This window comes from Sciurus vulgaris, assembly GCF_902686455.1.
Source record: "Sciurus vulgaris genome assembly, chromosome: 2".
Classification (NCBI taxonomy): Eukaryota; Metazoa; Chordata; class Mammalia; order Rodentia; family Sciuridae; genus Sciurus; species Sciurus vulgaris.
The window spans coordinates 98469243-98487053 of record NC_136462.1 but is presented as its reverse complement, the minus strand read 5'-3'; the positions used below and the strand labels follow the sequence as shown (position 1 = coordinate 98487053).

Here is a 17811-nt window from a genome sequence, read left to right as displayed (position 1 = left end):
CTTTCCTATATCACAGCGATTTGTGCCCATGAAAATTCTTGGGTTATTTAATACTCTACTTCTTGAAGTGTGGTCCCCAGAGTTGAGACCAGCATCATTGACTTCACCTGGAATTTGTTAGAAATGCAGACTATCAGGCCCCACCACAAAACTACAGACGTAATATTGCATTTTAACAAAATCCACAAATGATTCATCTTGCATGTTTGAGTTTCAGAAGCATTGGATTTACTTCAGTTAGGCATGCCCTGAAGATTTTGGTAAAAGCATAGAGCAGGGAATGGGAAAAAGTACTTAATTACCTACCAGGCACAATGCTAAATAATTTACATGTATTATCTCTTTTGATCTTTGATTTCACTCTGCATGGTAGATAATATCATGCAAATTACACAAAAAGGGAAAACTAAGGATTGGAAAGATTAAGTGACTTTTCCAAGGTTGCTTACTTGGTAAAATATGGAGTCATCTTTTCGATTGAGGAATCCAAACCCTTACTTTTTCTATTCCTTGTTATCTTGTTATCTCCTGGGACAATTGGTTCTCAGTAGACTAATTTTTAACTGGATTGTTTTTCTTCATAGTAAATATGACTTAGATACTTTGGGGGAAAATGTACTCAAGAAGGTCTTGAAGTCTTTCTGAAACAAGGTTTGTGAGCAGGGTCTTTCTTTTTTAATCTATGCATCCTGAGTTTAAGGTTTAAAGTGTCTTGTTACACATGTGACTACTTTTTGTTTTCCTATAGAAAATTTGTTGTTGGTGCATTATAGTTCTACATAATAGTGGGATTCATTGTTAAATATTCATAGATGCACATGATGATATGACAATACAGTTTGGTCAGTTCATTCCCCAGTACCTCCTCTTTCCCTGCCTTCCTCCCTACCCCTGGTTCTCTTCCTCTACTCTATTGTCTCACTTGAATTTTCATGAGACTCACCCACTTTATCACCTTTTTCTGTCTAGTTTCTTCTACATATGAGAGAAAACATAGGAACCTTGACCTTCTGAGTTTAACTTATTTTGCTTAATATAATGCTTTCAAGTTCCATCCATTTTCCTGCAAATGACTTAATTTCGATTTTCTTTATGACTGAATACATCATTGTGTATACATATCCCATTTTAAAAAATTCATTCATCCATTGATGGACTCTTCGGCTGTTTCCATAATTTGGTTATTGTGAATTGTGCTGATATAAGCATGGATATGTATGTATCATTATAGTATGCTGACTAATTCTTTAGGATAAATACTGAGGAGTGGTGTCATGGGGTCATATGGTGGTTCCATTCTTATTCTTTTGTCTACTAAGAACTGATTTCCATAGTGGTTGTACTAATTTACAATCCCTCCAACATTGTATAATTTCTTCTTTCCTTCACATCCTCTCCAGCATTTATTATTTGTATTCTTGATGGCTGCCATTCTAATTGGAGTGAGATGAAATCTCAGTGCAGTTTCGATTTGCATTTCCCTGATTGTTCCCTAAAGATGTTAAACATTTTTTCATATTTTTGTTGACCATTTGTATTTCTTCTTTTGAAAAATGTCTGTTTAGTTCATTTTTTCATTTTTTGATTAGGTTGTTTATTTTTTGGTAAGTTTTTTGAGCCCTCTCTATGTATTCTGGATATTAATATATATCCAGAAGAAGAACTGATGAAGATTTCTCTGATTCTGTAGGTTCTCTCTTCATACTTTTATTTCCTTTGCTGTCATCTAAATTTGATGTCATCCCATTTATCAGTTCTTAATATTACTTTCTGAGCTTCAGGGGCCCTATTGAGGAAGTCATAGCTTGCACTTGTATGTTGGCGTGTTGACCAATATTTTCTTCTAGCAGTTGCCGTAGTTTCTGGTCTAATTCCTAGGTCTTTGATCCATTTTGAGTTGACCTTGTGCAGAATGAGACATAGGGATATAATTTCAATCTTCTTCATATGGTCATTCAATTGTCCCAGCACCATTTGTTAAAAAGGCTATCTTTTCTCCAATGTATGTTCTTGGCACCTTTGTCAAGGACCAGATGACCGTAGATGTGTGGGTTTGTCTCTGTCCTCTATTCCGTTCCATTGGCCTCTGTGTCTGTTTTTATCTAGTACTTTGCAGTTTTTGTGTAATTCTTTTCTTTTTGGCATGTCTGTGTTCCCTTGTTCCCTATTTCCTAGTGAGTGCTTTTCTTTAGGTCTGGAATCAGCATATTTTGTAAAATCACTTGGGTATTGTGGACTATGCTTTAGCTTTCAGCCTTTCTGGGTTTTACTGTCCTTACTTAAGGGTGCAGGCAAATCATTTTGCTGGAAACTATTGTGGGAACAGAGTATCTAAAACAGAGCTTGACATCTTTAGTACCTTTAATTATAAACATTAACCATTTGGGGAAAACTTGTTTCTAAGAAAGTCCTCAGGCTACAGATCTCTGGGTTTTACTTCCTCATCCCTTAAAATTATAATTTACACTGCTACTGATGATCTCTCTGGTGTCCAGTAAGAGGGGCAGAGTCCAGTTTCTAACCTTCACACTCCCCCGCCTCCCCAGATGAAGTGGATTAGGTGGAAGACTGTGAAGAGGAATTTATGGGGAAGAAGAATATGAAGAAAGTAGGATGAAATGGTAGAGAAGGTTTGGAACCTGCAACCTAGAGCCCCCATTCATTCATTCATCCATTCAAGGAACAGGGGAAAGGATTTTGTCTGCTTTGTTTCAAGGATCTTGTCTGCTTTATATATGGTTGTTAATCCTAGCTGGCCTCTCTAGTGATACTCTGGTGGATTATTAACTGTTAAATAAACTAATACCCACAGTCACTTGTTCTGGGGCTTGTTACTTAGAATTGCTTCTGTGAGAAGCAGCTCGGTTGAAAATCAGTTCAGTGACTTAGAGCATCTGTCCTTGATTGGACAGATCATGGCAGGTCTTCTGCTCAGCACTCACATGGGCTTCTTCCTAAGTCTCTGTGTTGGTGGTTACAGAAGGCAACCGCTTATTTTTATTTATGCCATTAGGCAACCCCACAGTCAATCTCAGAGCAAATTTTGGGTACTCTATTTAATTCAGAACATCTCAAGTATAACCTCCAAATTTGGTGAAAATTTATCAAACCCTTTGTGCATGTTGTGATCACAAAAAATAAGACTGACACTTTATTTGTAAATTATAATTACTGTTGTGTGTTAATGATACTTCTAAGGTCTTCTTACTCCCATCTTGGCCCTTCTCCCTTACCAATGTAGAGAATTTTCCTTCCTTATTTTCCAGCCAGTCCTTTATTTTCTCCCTCTCAACACTTCATTCTCCAAAGAAAACCACGAACAAAACCCACAAAGACAGGTGTTGTGGGTCTGTTTGAGTTTAGATTTAGATTAATTGCCAACCCAGGCAAGGGTGTACGGCAGGGTCCCAGTTGACTGCAGCACTCTGTGGAGGTGTGGCCTCACAGCAGCAGGCACATCCCCTCTGATCCCTTGGGGTTCAGGAACAAATCTCAACCCTTGAGGTGTGTTATTTATGTAGAACCCTGGTGTAAGCAGTGGCGTCCCGGGAAGGATTAGTGTGTTGTTATAACCTCTTGGCCCTCTGGGAAGTTCTTTATAGGTGCTTTTCTTCTTGACTGGACTTTTCTATTGTGCCTTTTTTATTGTCATAAACACTCTAGTCCTTCCCAAAATTTGGCCTAGTTCCCAGATTGCACAATGAGCATAGTCTAATTTTTAATCCTAATAAACAAAGCAGCTTATACGTACTGTTGTTCCCAAACTCCTTTGCAGTTCAGGAAATAACCTGAGCAAATTAGCCCCCACACTCCCTTCAAAGAAGTGCCCATCTGCTCATAGAACTCTGAAGCCCTGACTGAGATGGGACAGTCGGCCACACTGAGGGCCTACTCTCCTCAAGAAGGAGGCATAGACAAACTCTGGCAAGGCAGAAATAGGAGGCACACAACTCGTTAGGGATGCCCATGAAAGTTCCATGAAAATGCAACCTTTGCTGTCTTTTCTTTGCTCTTTTGTCTGCCTTCTTCTATCTCTCTGGAGAAAGTATATACTTGATCTCTCTCTCTCTTTCTCTAATTTTACAGGTATTTTCAGATGTCACAAAAGAAAATTTAACATTTTGTTTGAAACTGCCTCAAATGTTGTAAGCATCTAAGCTTTCTGAAGTAAAAAAATTAGCATGATTAAATTAATCTCAAAGGGAAATTTGATTTGTTACCCTGGTAATGGTCCAAAATTAGTTCTTTGTAGACAAATCACTATTCATAGGACATTTACTAGTTCTAGAACAGTCTTTCAGATGCTGGAACATTAAACCAGGGCCTGAGGGTAGAAAAAAGAACAAGGTTTGTGACACTGTCAGACAGTTTTGCTTTGGGGGAAGAGGAGGCCTGGATGCCTCCCCTGGCCCCTGAAGTCTAGATGGGAAATGAGTTCCCCAACCCAGCCGGGCAGAGCACTCCCTTAGTTGAAAGAACTGGAAGTGGCTGTTCTTGCTGATGGGACTAATGTGAGCCCTTCACTGGGCTTTCTCTTAAGGAGGTTCTGGTTTTTTAGGGTGAGGGCTGTAGTATGAGGGTCAGTGAGTTCACTAATCAAGAGACATTTGAAGATTTCTCATTTCTGATGCATTTCCAGGAACCCTGTTCCATTGGGGACACACAGGACTCTATGTGACTTTGTTCTTTAGGCAATCCTCACAACTGCTATGAAATTTGGTTTCCTTATCTGTAAAGTGGTAGTGAAATAGCAACAACTTATTGGAGTTTTTGAGGACTCCTTTAGATGATGTACCTATGGGCTCAGTATGGTTACCTGTTAGCTGGTGGTATTGTATGACACAGAGAAGCCATTACACAGAAAACCACGTGTTCTCCATTCTGTGCCCAAGTCTTGGTAAACATAGGTCATCCTCATTTCCTTTGACCATAAAAATAATTAGTCTGTTGTCTTCAAGGTTTTTGAGCATGTTCCCTACTTGTCAGAAGAAAATAAATCTGTATGTGAGCACATCTATGCATGTATGCATAGATTGTCTTTACCATAAATATAGCACATCTGTATGCACACATATAGATATGCATAATATACACATATGCATGCACATATATATACAAATATACACTATGTGCACATATGCACACACACATATGTGTATGCACTATATACATGTACACATATGTTTTACATTTTCATTACTATTGTAATGTTATTACTATTATAATTGTCATTACATTTATCTATAGTATACATACATCTATAGTAAAAACAATCTGTACATTTAACATTAGTAATCTTAATTTATACATTTTTAGTTAAAATATACATTCGTTTTTTTCCCCCACTAATCCAAAATATTCATTTGGGTACCCCTGGAGGATGGGCACTCCTGGAGGATGAGTTACACACATCCAAAGGTCTCATTGGGTGGGATAATCCTGTGGTTGCATTAGCCTGGAAAGTCAAGCAGGGTGGCCTTCTTCTTTTTTTTTAAAAAATATTGTTTTAGATGTTGATAGACCTTTATTTTATTCATTTACTTACATGTGGTGCTCAGAATTGGACCTAGTGCCTCATACATGCTAGGCAAGCGCTGTACCACTGAGCCACAATACCAGCCCAGGGAGGCTTCTTAAGGGAGTTTTGGCAGGCCAGGTACTCCTGTTCTGTTGCATACTGTTTTCATAGCAGCAATCACTTACTTAAACTGTGTCATCAGTTTGCAAGCTTATTTTCTGATTACTGCCTCTCTCTATACAACCGAAGTGCAAACTTGTTTTATGAAGGTAGGGACTTTATTCACATCAGTAGCCCTGGCTCAATAACATAGTGCCTGACATGTAGAAAGCCTTTCACAAAGATAAGTTGGATAAGTAGGTAAATGTTGGGGAAAAGTGCCCTCTGCACATTCCTTCTCCATACATAATTTTTGCTCATGGCTGGCAGCCCAGGTTCAGGAGAATGTTAAGGTGATAATGAGGATTGTAGCTGATGTCTATTGATAGCTCTCTGCACAGCCTCTTCTGTGGCTGATTCAAGCCCAGGAGTGTTCATCCATGAGAATCCCATCTCTTCATTCCCCCCAGCTCTGAACACCGTGGACTCCACTCTAGGCAGCACTTGATTACTGCTGAGAAACTGAGTTTCTCCTGGTACAGTGAGGTGCCAGACATTGGATCTCCAGTCTGTTTGCCCCATACATGCATTCTTCTGGGATCTTTGCATAAACATGGGTGTTTCACATATTTCCTGAGTGGTGCAAATGCCTTCTGGCCACTTCCTCTTTTATGTAAGAAGTCTGTGGACACAGTTTGTTTTTGGTTTTAATTTTATGATTTAGAGGTAATCTCTCCCTTAAAAGTCAGGATTATTTCTCTCCTTGGAATCTTGATTGTATCATAGCAATACTATATCTGCCTCCTGTTGTGGCGAGAAAAGCTAGGCATTTCCCCCTCAAGCTCTGGATGGTTACTTTTTATAGCTGTCACGACATAAAAATGTCTCTTCAAGTGAGGGAAGAGTGCTGAGACTGTAGTCCTGATTGCGAAAGCTCCTGGGGTTTGGCCTGTGGGATTTACAGATGTAGGCAGTGTCCCTGGTCAACTGCTGAACATGAGTTTAGCCTCCCATGATGCATTCTTTAAGGCAAAAGTAGAGATAAAAGTAGATTGTTATATGAAAACATAAACTCATCTTGAATGTATTATTACCTGATGTTTCATTGGTTGAAAAATCCAAGACAAGCTTGGTCTAGTTTCTTTCTCTGCATTTCTTAGCTGTATTTACAGTGTCAAGTTAATTCTTGGCAACCTCTCTACTCATGACCCCAAGATGCTAATAGACCTCTAGGGCTACTTGTTTCAAGGTGGGAATAAAATAGGAAAGAGAAAGCATACATTTTTAGCAAATTGACAGGTCACATGCTAGTCTATGAACTCAAATTGTAATTATAAGGATGAACCATGTAGTTGGCTTATGTTAACCCAAGCCTGGCCCTGGAGTTACAGATGGAAGCTGAGTCTGTCCAGATGGAGCTCTGTTAGTTGAGGGGAAAGGGAAGATAGTCAAATGTGTATCAGAACTGGAGGTGGAGTACTGAGGTCCATTTTTAAAGTTTTTATTGGTTCTTTTTAGTTATACGTGACAGAAAAATCATTTTGACATGATTTTAAAAGCATGGAATACATCTTGTTCTAATTCAGTCCCCAGTACCTTTCTCCCCCTCCCCCACCTTGCTCCCTTTCCTCTATTGATCTTTCTGCCATTTACCCACAGTTAAATTAATTTAAAAAATTAATTGCTTGTGGATGTACATGATGGTGAGATTCACTGTAGTATATTCATATGTGTACATAGGAAAGTTATGTCAGATTCATTCCATTGTCTTCCCTTTTCCCATCCCTACCTCCTTCCCTCCATTTTTGATAAGTCATTTTTTTGTACTGCTGGGTCTTACACTCTCAAAATATGGGGGTAGGTTTCTATTTCTGATTGAGGTAGCTGTTAGTGATGTAACATCAGTGTTTCTAGCTTTTTGTCTTTTGTGTACATGGTGACTCTCTTGGCCAATGAGTTGTGAGCATTCCGGTTAAAACATTAACATATGGGTGTGAGATTCTTCAGTTTTCTTTTTCTCTTTGATACGGCAACTGTAAGCACTTGAAAACATGGTTGGTCTTGTGAGTAACAATGATGAGAGGACTCATGTTAGACAAGTAGCATGAGCAAGAAATATACATATTGGATGAAACCATGAACACTTTAGAGTTTTTAGCATGGCAGGGTCAGTTTATCCTGGCTAATACATTGTATGTATTAATCCCCTGGGATTATTTGGGAGTTGCTCACAAAAATCCTGTATGTGTATAATTCTTTCATGTAAAATGCTTTAATTTAATATAAAATGGTTTTATATTTATGATCTCATCTCCATAATACTTCTATAAATACATAGATGAGAAATATTATTAGCACTATTTTCCAGTGAAATAATTGAGGTCAACTTCCCAAATATTCTGTTTGTGAATTTCACAGTCACAGCGTGTGTTATTTTCTATTTTTTTTAAAAGTAATACACTCCCATTGTGAGTAAATGGGGATCTTATTATAAAAATAATGTTTTCTATTTTATTAATATTTTATCAATGGTCCATGTTTTAGTCAGTTTTTGCCACTGTGACCAAAAGACCTGACAAGAACAATTAGAGGAGGTGTTTATTTTGGTGCTCATGGTTTCAGAGGTTTCACGTTCATAGATGGCTGACTCCATTCCTCAGGGCCCAAGACAAGGTAGAACATCAAGCCAGAAGTATGTGGAGGTGGAAAGCCCCTCAGGACATGATGATCAGGAAGCAGAGAAGGAGATCAGTTCACAAAATACAAAATCCAAAGACATGCCCCCCCCCAATGACTCACCTCCTCCAGCCACACCCTACCTGTCTATAGTCACCACTCAGTTAATTCCTTTCTGGGGATTAATGTATTGATTGAGTTAAGGCTCTCATAACCCTATCATTTCACTTCTACACCTTCTTGCATTGTCTCACACATGAGCTTTTGGGTGACACCTCATATCTAAACCATAACATTTTGCCCCTGGACCTCAAAAGCTCACGTCCGTCTCATAAAATACAGTTAGTTCATTTTCAAGAGTCCCCATAGTCTTAACAGTTTTAGAATTTCCCAAAACTCCAAGTCCAAAGTCTCCCCTGAGACGTAAGGCAAACTCTCAGCATAAGCAAGTTATATATGTCCAATACATAAAGGCACAGATTATACATTTCCATTTCACAAAGGAGAAATAGAGGCATAGAGGAACCAAAGCAAGGCCAAAATACAGCTGGGCAAACAAGTCCTGTAGCTCTGCGTGCAGCATGTGGGGCACATTACATCCTGATGTTCTCTCCAAAGGTTTTATGTAGCTCTGCCCCTGTGACCTTCCTGGATGCAGCCCACATGGCCTCTTTGTTGGCTTGTCTTTGCTTGGTTCCTGCAGCTTTCTTTGGCAGACATTCCATGTTTCTGGCATTTCTTATCTTGGGAATCTCCACTGCAGCTTCAGCTTCAGCTTCCCTGTCACGTCTCCACACACTGTCCTCTCAGGGGCTGCTGACTCTACTGGACTTTGCCTGGCCTCTCAGGCCTTCCTTTTAAATCTTGGTGGAAGCCTTCATGGCTCCCTAACTCTGGCGTCTTGTAATCCTGCAAAACCAGCATCATGTGGTTGCCGCCATCTCAAACAGTAGTCAAGCCTCCAGGGACTATGGTGGCTTCAGCAGACTCTAAGTGCCTGTGTGACTGAGTATGGTGAAACAAATTCCTAGGTGCCCCTGTACAAGCATGAGACTCGGTCTCTTCTCAAAGGAATTTTACTTTTAGACCTTTGAACCTGAGGTAGGTGTGGTCTTGCCAATTCCCGAGATGCCCACAAGTCATCTTTCTTATTGTCTCTGGGCAAAGTCTTAAATGTTTTTTTAGTGGCTGTAATGTCTTCAACAACGACAACTTCTTTATCCTCAGTTTTACTCACAGTTTTCTGGTCAAACTGCAAGTTTTTTTGTTTTTTGAATCTTTCTGCTTTGCTTTCTGCTCCTGATTATCACAATAATGTAGCTAAAAGTTACCAGCAATATCCATCCCATCTCCTGAATTCTATGCTGCCTAGAAATTTATTTTACCAGATTAAGAAGTTCATCACCTATAAATTCAGACTCATGGAAGGTCTCAGGACACAGGCAAACTGTTGACAATTTCTTAGCCAGAATGTAACATGAGTGGCCTCTAGTCCAATTTCCAACAGAGTTCTCTGAAATCTCATGAGCCCACTCTGTACTCTTCACAGTCAAATCAACATTCTGGTCTTTTGAGTTCCCACCAGAATTGCCCATTAATCTCTGTTTACAATAATCCAAAACTTCTCCAGCTTGTATTGCTAAACATTCCAAATTTCCTCCCACAAATTCCAAAAAGCTCCAAAAGCTTCTGAACCACATGATCAGGTTAGTCACAGCAATAACCTCACTACTTGGTACCAAGTTCTGTTTTAGATACTGCTTTTTCACTGTTGTGACCAAAAGACCTGACAAGAACAAAATAGAGGAGGAAAAGTTTATTTTGGGACTCGTGGTTTCAGAGGTCTCAGTCCATGGACAGCTGGTTCCATTCTTTGTGTCCTGAGGTGAGGCACAACATCATAGAGGAAGAGTGTGGCAAGGGAAGTGGCTTAACACATCATACTTGGAGAAAGAGGGATTCCACTCAACAAGGACAAAAATATATATCCCAAAAACAGGCCCCCAGGGAACCACCTCTTATAGCCACACCATACCTGCCTGCAGTTATCATCCAGCTAATCCTTATCGAGGAAATTAATGCACTGATTAGGTCAAAACACTCATAACCCAATCATTTCACCTCTAAACTTTTTTGCATTGTCTCACACATGAGCTTTTTGGGGGCTTCTCACATTTAAACCATAACAGCCCATTTGAGGAATTTGTCACTTTTACTTTACCCTCTCCCCACAGTAGCCAATACTGAAAAGCGAAGGACTTTCACCACTTCTGTTTCTGTTGCAAAAGCTAAAATAAGGGTGGGTTAGGCATACTATTTGTCTGCATTGATCTTTGATAGGGGCCAAGGGAATCATTCTGGAGGGGAACAGAAAGGGAATACAAAGAAACTGAAATCATACACCAGCAATTAATAACTAGGGCTCTGACTGAGGGTGACAGGAGAGGAAGAGATAGATGGATGTACTGTTTCCTTTGGTAAGAAAGTGGCAGCAGGCTTGAGGAGAGGGGAGGAGAAGGTGGGGCTGATTATCCTGACAGCAGAGGAGACATCTGCTTTGCAGTGTGCTGGGGTGAAGAAGGTAGGCTGTAGAGGCAGAGTACCTGGATTCAAATCCAGGTTCTATCATTTGTAAGCTGCATAACATCATGTAAGTTACTTAATCTCTTTGAATGTTGGATTTCCCTCCTTTATAATGGGGATAGTAGTACTTAATTTCAGAAGGATGTTCTGAAGACAGAATGGGCTATGGCATGTAATGCTCTTAGAATAGTACCTGTAATGGCAAATATTTGCTATTATTATTATTATTTGTCATTACTCTGCTACCACCCTGGTGGTGGAAGTTGCCCATCATCTCTCACCTGGAATAATTCAAAGACCTCCTGGTTGCTCCTTTTATATTTATTCTTTTCATTTTATTTTTTTAAATTTTTTAAAAATTTTACAGACTGCATTTTGATTCATTGTACACGAATGGGTACATCTTTTTGTTTCTGTGGTTGTGCACGATATACCATTTGTGTAATCATGCATGTACATAGGGTAATGATGTCTGTCTCATTCCACCATTTCTCATACCCCCTCTTATTTCCCTCTACGTATTTATTCTTATGTCATCTCCAATTTCTTCTCCACCCTGAAATCTTTAAAATAAAAAATTCCATCAAGTAGCTGTTTTTTGAACTCAAAAAACTCTACACCAAGAATACAAATAATCCAATCGACAATTGGGCTAAGGAAATGAATAGACACTTCACAGAAGAAGATCTACAAGCAATCAACAAACATATGGAAAAATGTTCAACATCTCTAGTAATAAGAGAAATGCAAATCAAAACCACCCTAAGATTCCATCTCACCCCAATTAGAATGGCGATTATCAAGAATACAAGCAACAACAGGTATTGGCGAGGATGTGGGGAGAAAGGTACACTCATACATTGCTGGTGGGGCTGCAAATTAGTGCAGCCACTCTGGAAAGCAGTGTGGAGATTCCTTAGAAAACTTGGAATGGAACCACCATTTGACCCAGCTATCCCACTCCTCGGTCTATACCCAAAGGACTTAAAATCAGAATACTACAGAGATACAGCCACATCAATGTTCATAGCTGCTCAATTCACAATAGCCAGATTGTGGAACCAACCTAGATGTCCTTCAATTGATGAATGGATAAAGAAACTGTGGCATATATATACAATGGAATATTATTCAGCCATAAAGAATGATAAAATTATGGCATTTGCAGGCAAATGGATGAAATTGGAGAATATCATGCTAAGTGAGATAAGCCAATCTCAAAAAACCAAAGGACGAATGATATCGCTAATAAGTGGATGATGACACATAATGGGGGGAGGGAGGGGTTAGTGTTAGGGTTAGAGTTAGGGTTAGGGAGGGCGGCAAGAATGGAGGAAGGAAGGACTGTATAGAGGGAAAAGAGGGGTGGGAGGGGTGGGGGGAAGGAAAAAATAACAGAATGAATCAAACAACATTACTCTATGTAAATTTATGATTACACAAATGGTATGCCTTTGCGCCATGTACAAACAGAGAAACAACATGTATCCCATTTGTTTACAATAAAAAAAAAAAAGAAATTCAGAAAAAAAAAAACCTTTGTGTATTTAACTGTCCTTGTTTTTACACAGAGATTCATTTAGAATGAGAAAAATAGAGAAAAAAAAAAAGTAGCTGTTTTTCTTTAAAACCTTTTGGTAAGTCCTCCACTTCTTAGTATGGATTCCTAGAAACTTTTCCCTCTAGCCTAGGTTGTGCAGACCTCTCTAGTCCTGACTCCCAATCTCTTTTAGGGAGGCCATCTTCTGTCTACCTCTGGGCTTCATATTAACGTGTTTTAGAGGAGAAATGCTTTGTTCTCATCCTGAGGTTGAGAACCATGCAGAAGGCTCTTTACTGGTGCTGCCCTTACCTCTGCACCTCTTTCCTCATGGTGCCCCTTGGAGTCATTTTCCTGATGGTCAGTCTTATAGGAATTACTGGCCTTGGCTTCCCCTTGCCTTTTGCCCTCTTGGGAGTGAGCTTCCCATAGGGAGTGGATGGTTTTCATGCTCCCCTGGGGCTGATTCTTTCCCACTCTGTGGAAGGCCTGCCCTGGCCCAGCATGGTCTGAGATGATGTGCTTCAGTCTATTTGATCATGGAGCCAGTTGGCTAACAAACTCCCACCATGGCTTCTAGCCTGGCTTCCATTAGCACCAGAGATGCCACATGGATTCTCCTGGTGCCACTCCTCTCCCTTCTTTCCTGGAATAGATATTTTTAGTATTCCATGGTGAAGTAGCTCTAAGATGATAGAGAAAAGATCTTCTGGGCTGTTTTATGGAGTGAGTTGTACTAAAATTTGACGGTAAGCCCATAGACCAGCTCATCAAAATTACTAAATATTAACGTGTCTGATTTAAGGTCTTCCCAATGTTATAGGCCTAGCCTGGGAACTTCCAGGAAACTGAGGCAGCACAAAGGTCCCTCCCTTCAAACCCCAATTCTTGCAATCAAGTCAGAAAGATTTCAGACATGTCACTCAGAGTAACAGGAATGAGTTTACTGTAGGGAGAGAAAGGGAAAGGGGACACTCTTAAGGGAGAGAGTGAATCCTCTCAGAGAGGAGAGGGACAATATGCCTCTCCTGCACTCCATTTTTATTGGTGATCCAAAGGAAGTTTCTGGAGAGTCCTGACCAAGTTTACCTCTTGGCTTTGGACTGACAGCAGGATGACATCAGACTTTCAAGTCCCCACTGCCATGACGACTCTAGGTCACCATGATGACTGAATCTAATTGTATTCTTAATCATAAATTCTTAAAGATTTTATGGATAGGAGGAATTATCCTTATCTCTGAGTTTCAGGATCACAAAAATCTCCACTTTCAGAGTAACTTAGGTTTCTCTTATTAACATTATTTCGGGCCTACATTTCTCCTGCTGATAACAGTTTGTCAAGGAATGTAACATATCCAATCCACTTAAGGCAGGCGGGGCTGCAGGTAAATTGCTTCTTGGAAAAGAAAACATGTGGGAGTCAGTACAACGGGTCCATTTTATAGAACTATTCCCTTAACCTCATGTTCCCATCACTCACATGTCTGTCCTGTCTCTAATACATTCTTGAACAAGGCCATGGAAATGGCAACACGTTTTCCTTTTGACAGAGAAACAAAGTAAAATAGACGAACCCAGAGATTGCCCAGGAGGGGGAGCCCTTGTTCCTTGCTCCCAAAGATGTGCAGGTTTGCATCATCTGTGACTAAGTTACAACAGAGCCAGAACAAACATAATCTCTGTTATATGTCAAGCTAAGTAAATAGGAGAAAATTGTCATAGTTTCTGGTTGACATTATCACTTCATCCCACAAAATTAGCTCTTCACCTATATGGAATTCAGGAGAGTTTCTTTATAATTCTTGCTATGGTTTTGACTGACACAGATGTTGTGTCTATCCTTTTAGCAAGATGTAAGTTTAACCTCTGTTTTAGTTTTAAATAAGAAGCAAAAAATAAAACAGGATTAGGAATATGAAATACTTTTGGTTGACTTTTTTTTTTTTTTTTTCTCCTTTGCTCTCCTCTGGAATTTTCTCCAAGTTCCCTCTTGAGGGAAACATGACATGATTGACAGTTCCCACATCTTTCCTTCCCAGCCCAACTCTTGAGTAGGTAACACACTGCAGTAGTCATCTTCAGCTAATAGAGCAGTTTTCAGCACATTATGGTGATCAGACCAACCTAGCTTGAAACTCTTCTCTTAACCTTCTTCTTACTTTTCTACAACTTATAGCCCAGAGTAGGACACCTTGATTCCTGGAAAATGGTCAAAATGGTCATTTAACAGAAGATTTTATCTTCTTTAAACAGGTAGCAGTGATTACTAGGAACTTAAGCAATCTCATTAAAAAAATCTATTTAGGGCATGTTGATTCTGAATTTTAGCAGAACTTATCACACCAACATTTTTATGCTGTCTTTGTGAATAAAATAGAGTTAAGCCTCAGGGGAATACAAGTAAATGGATTTGTAAGTGGTTATATAAAATGTATTTAATGTTTTATATAATACCTTAAAAAGGTATTATATAACATTGATCTGAAGAGAGATCTCTGGTAATTTACTATAGCTTTATTGTTTTAATGAACAATATTTTCATCTGTGGCCATGTCCTTTCTAATGTATTTGTCTATGACTTTGGAAGAATATATACAAGGTATGTGCTTGAAATTTTCTGGAGATGCAAAGCTGGGAGAAATATTAAATACATTATATAGTACACTCAAGGTGTAAAAATGTTTTTTCCTATTAGTCTTAAGTAATAGGAATATATGAAAGATCTTGCACATGATATTAAAAAATTAACTGCAAATGTTAAGGAAAACTGATTTAATAGTGGTTTATGTAAAAGTGATCTAGGGATCTTAGTTGATTGAAACTTAATATAATACATAGTGAGATATGGTTTCCAAAATGCTGATGACATTTTAGGGCACGTTAATATAGTAATTCAGAACACTGGACATCAAAGTCCTTACAGTACATGGACTGGTTGAGCCAAGTCTGTAATTTGTGTTTGGTTTTAGGTACTTTGTTTCAAGATAGATTCAGAGAAGTTGGGATAGATCAAGAAGAGGCTGGCCAAAAAGAAATGTCTACAAATATAGGTCATGGAGAAAGACTGAGGGGTTTAGGAATGTGGATTAGAGTAAAGGAGTTCTCTGAGAGGTCTTCAAATATTTGAAGGTTACTGGGCATCCCAGTATCCCAGTGAGTTGGGAGGCTGAGGTGGGAGGATTGAAAGTGAAAGTTAGAGGCCAGCCTTGGCAATTTAGAGAGCCTCAGAGTCAAACTAAAATGTAAAAAGGGTTGGGGATGTAGTGGTAGCGTGCCACTGGGCTCAATCCCCAGTACTGTAAACAAACAAACAAACAAAAACCAATTATCAACATGGAAAGAACTTGGACTTGGTCTGGGTAACCACAGGGATGGAATTCAGCATATTGCAAGAAATTACAGGGCGGCAGATTTGGGTTTCTCATAATACAGACTTTTCTAGTAATTCCTATTCTTAATAGGCACAGGTTGCCTTTCAAGGAAGTAAGTTTCCCATCACAGGAGACCTTCAAAGACAGTCCTAAGGGCCCTTTGTGAAGCTCCTAAAGGACCATGATTCAGGAAGGTGGACAGGATGATTTGCATACAGATTCCTTCCAATGAGTAGGTCTTTGCATGAATCAGTGCCAGTATACAGTAGGTACTTAAGCAATACCTATTAAAGGGATAAATGCAGAAGAGTAAAAATCTCATCAGTAGACTTTTGTAGTTGATATATTTTTTAGCCTGTTGGGACTAATGACACGTTAACTAACTCAGGCTGACTCCTTACTTCCTCGCGGGTGAGCAAGATCAAGGCCTCAAAGACAGTTTCAAAAGTTAATGATGATAAATCGGACCACCGTCAGGGATCGGTTAACAACAGTTCCGTGAACGTGATCAGCTTGTGCTTGCCATATAGTCCTATGGGACTCTTGCCTGCGTGAACCCCTGTGCCTTGCTGACCTTTAAGCTGATTGGTTCCTGCCTAGCCCCCACCCTACATAAAAGCTGTGTGACTTCCTCAATAAACGAGTTCCCACTGTGACTAGTCTCCCTGAGTATCTGATTGTCCTCCACCTGGAGGGCTGGGTGTGGGCAGTCAGTCGGCCCTACCTTTCCTGGTCTGGCCTTGTTGGGGAGTGCTCCCTTCCCTTGTCGCTGGTCGAGAAGAGCAAGGGGGCTAAAGACCCCAACATTAGCCATGGGTGATTTTTATGACACCGCACAGTCCTTTCATCTACTATCAAGAGTATGTCATCTTTGGAAAGATGTAGGGCCTGGGCTATGCAGAGTTTAACTTTTCCTTGATAACTGGTTTCTTGTTTTTGCTCTGGTGTGACTCATGCTCATTTTTATATGTTTCAGAGCTATAATGAGCAACACCTTGCCTCATACTAACGTGATGCTATTTCTTTTTCAGGATAATCGTATCCACACATCCAAATACAACCTTCTTACCTTCTTGCCAATTAATTTATTTGAACAGTTCCAAAGAGTGGCAAATGCCTATTTCCTTTTCCTTCTGATATTACAGGTAATGTTTGGGTTATAATTCTTCATTTTCTTTTAAAAATATTCACATAATTTGAAAAAGTTAATTTACTCAGCTAAATGTTCATGATTAGGTTAAACCATTCTTATCAGATTTTTAATGTTATTATTGCTGTTTCTCTTCACAAATGTGGGAGTGCTAGGAATGGGTAACACCCAGGGAATTCATCATTTTAAACACTGAGGTCATTTAAAAGAGTCTTGCACTTTATTTGAACCAAACCAGAGCCTAATAATAATGACTGTTCATAGCCTCCTTTCTTTCTTTATCTTCCGCTCACAGTGAGAGCGTGGGGATTACTAGAATTGAGGCAAAGAGCCTTCGCTGACGAAGACTGAGAAGGTTGCTGTACTTAATTTGGCAAATTTCATTTTGATCTAAGAACAATGACACATTTTATGTGTATATAAAAATGAATGATGTTTGCTGTATGTTATTTCACTGTAGAGTGACTATTATTACAGTTTCAAGTGGTTGATTGGTTAATCCCCTCTACCCATCTGACTAAAATACAAACTGAAATGAAGTTTTAGCTTTCACTGATATTTTGGGAAAGGAAAAGGGGATAGATCAAGAAAGATGCATGTACACACACACAGACACAGTTCCTGTTGGTCGGTTATTTACTTAGTATTCACAGCAGATGATTTAATCAGATCACACTGGTAGATTCAGAATGTGCTGGACTTTGTGTTAATTTTAAGAGATAAGAACATAGGTTAGATATGTGAAGTCTAGATTAACAGCTTTGAGTAATATTTTTCTTTAATTGAGTATTTGTATTAAGAATCTTTTGGTGGAAAGTGACAGAAATCTAAGTTAACTTAATCAACAGGTGAATATATTCAGGGACATATCT

General features: G+C 39.3%; 1 protein-coding gene across 10 annotated transcripts in view; it reads left to right on the top strand.

Moving 5' to 3' along the window:
- ATP8B4 (ATPase phospholipid transporting 8B4 (putative)) overlaps nt 1-17811 on the top strand; it is a 236553-nt gene that overhangs the window by 48790 nt on the left and 169952 nt on the right. For 9 of the 10 annotated variants that reach the window (XM_079129896.1, XM_079129897.1, XM_079129889.1 and 6 more), the window contains one exon: nt 16821-16934. The exons of the other annotated variant lie outside the window; for it this stretch is intronic. In XM_079129896.1, coding sequence (XP_078986022.1) covers nt 16821-16934 — 114 coding nt within the window. Of the gene's footprint in view, nt 1-16820; nt 16935-17811 lie in introns of those variants that run through there. 10 annotated transcript variants of the gene reach the window in all.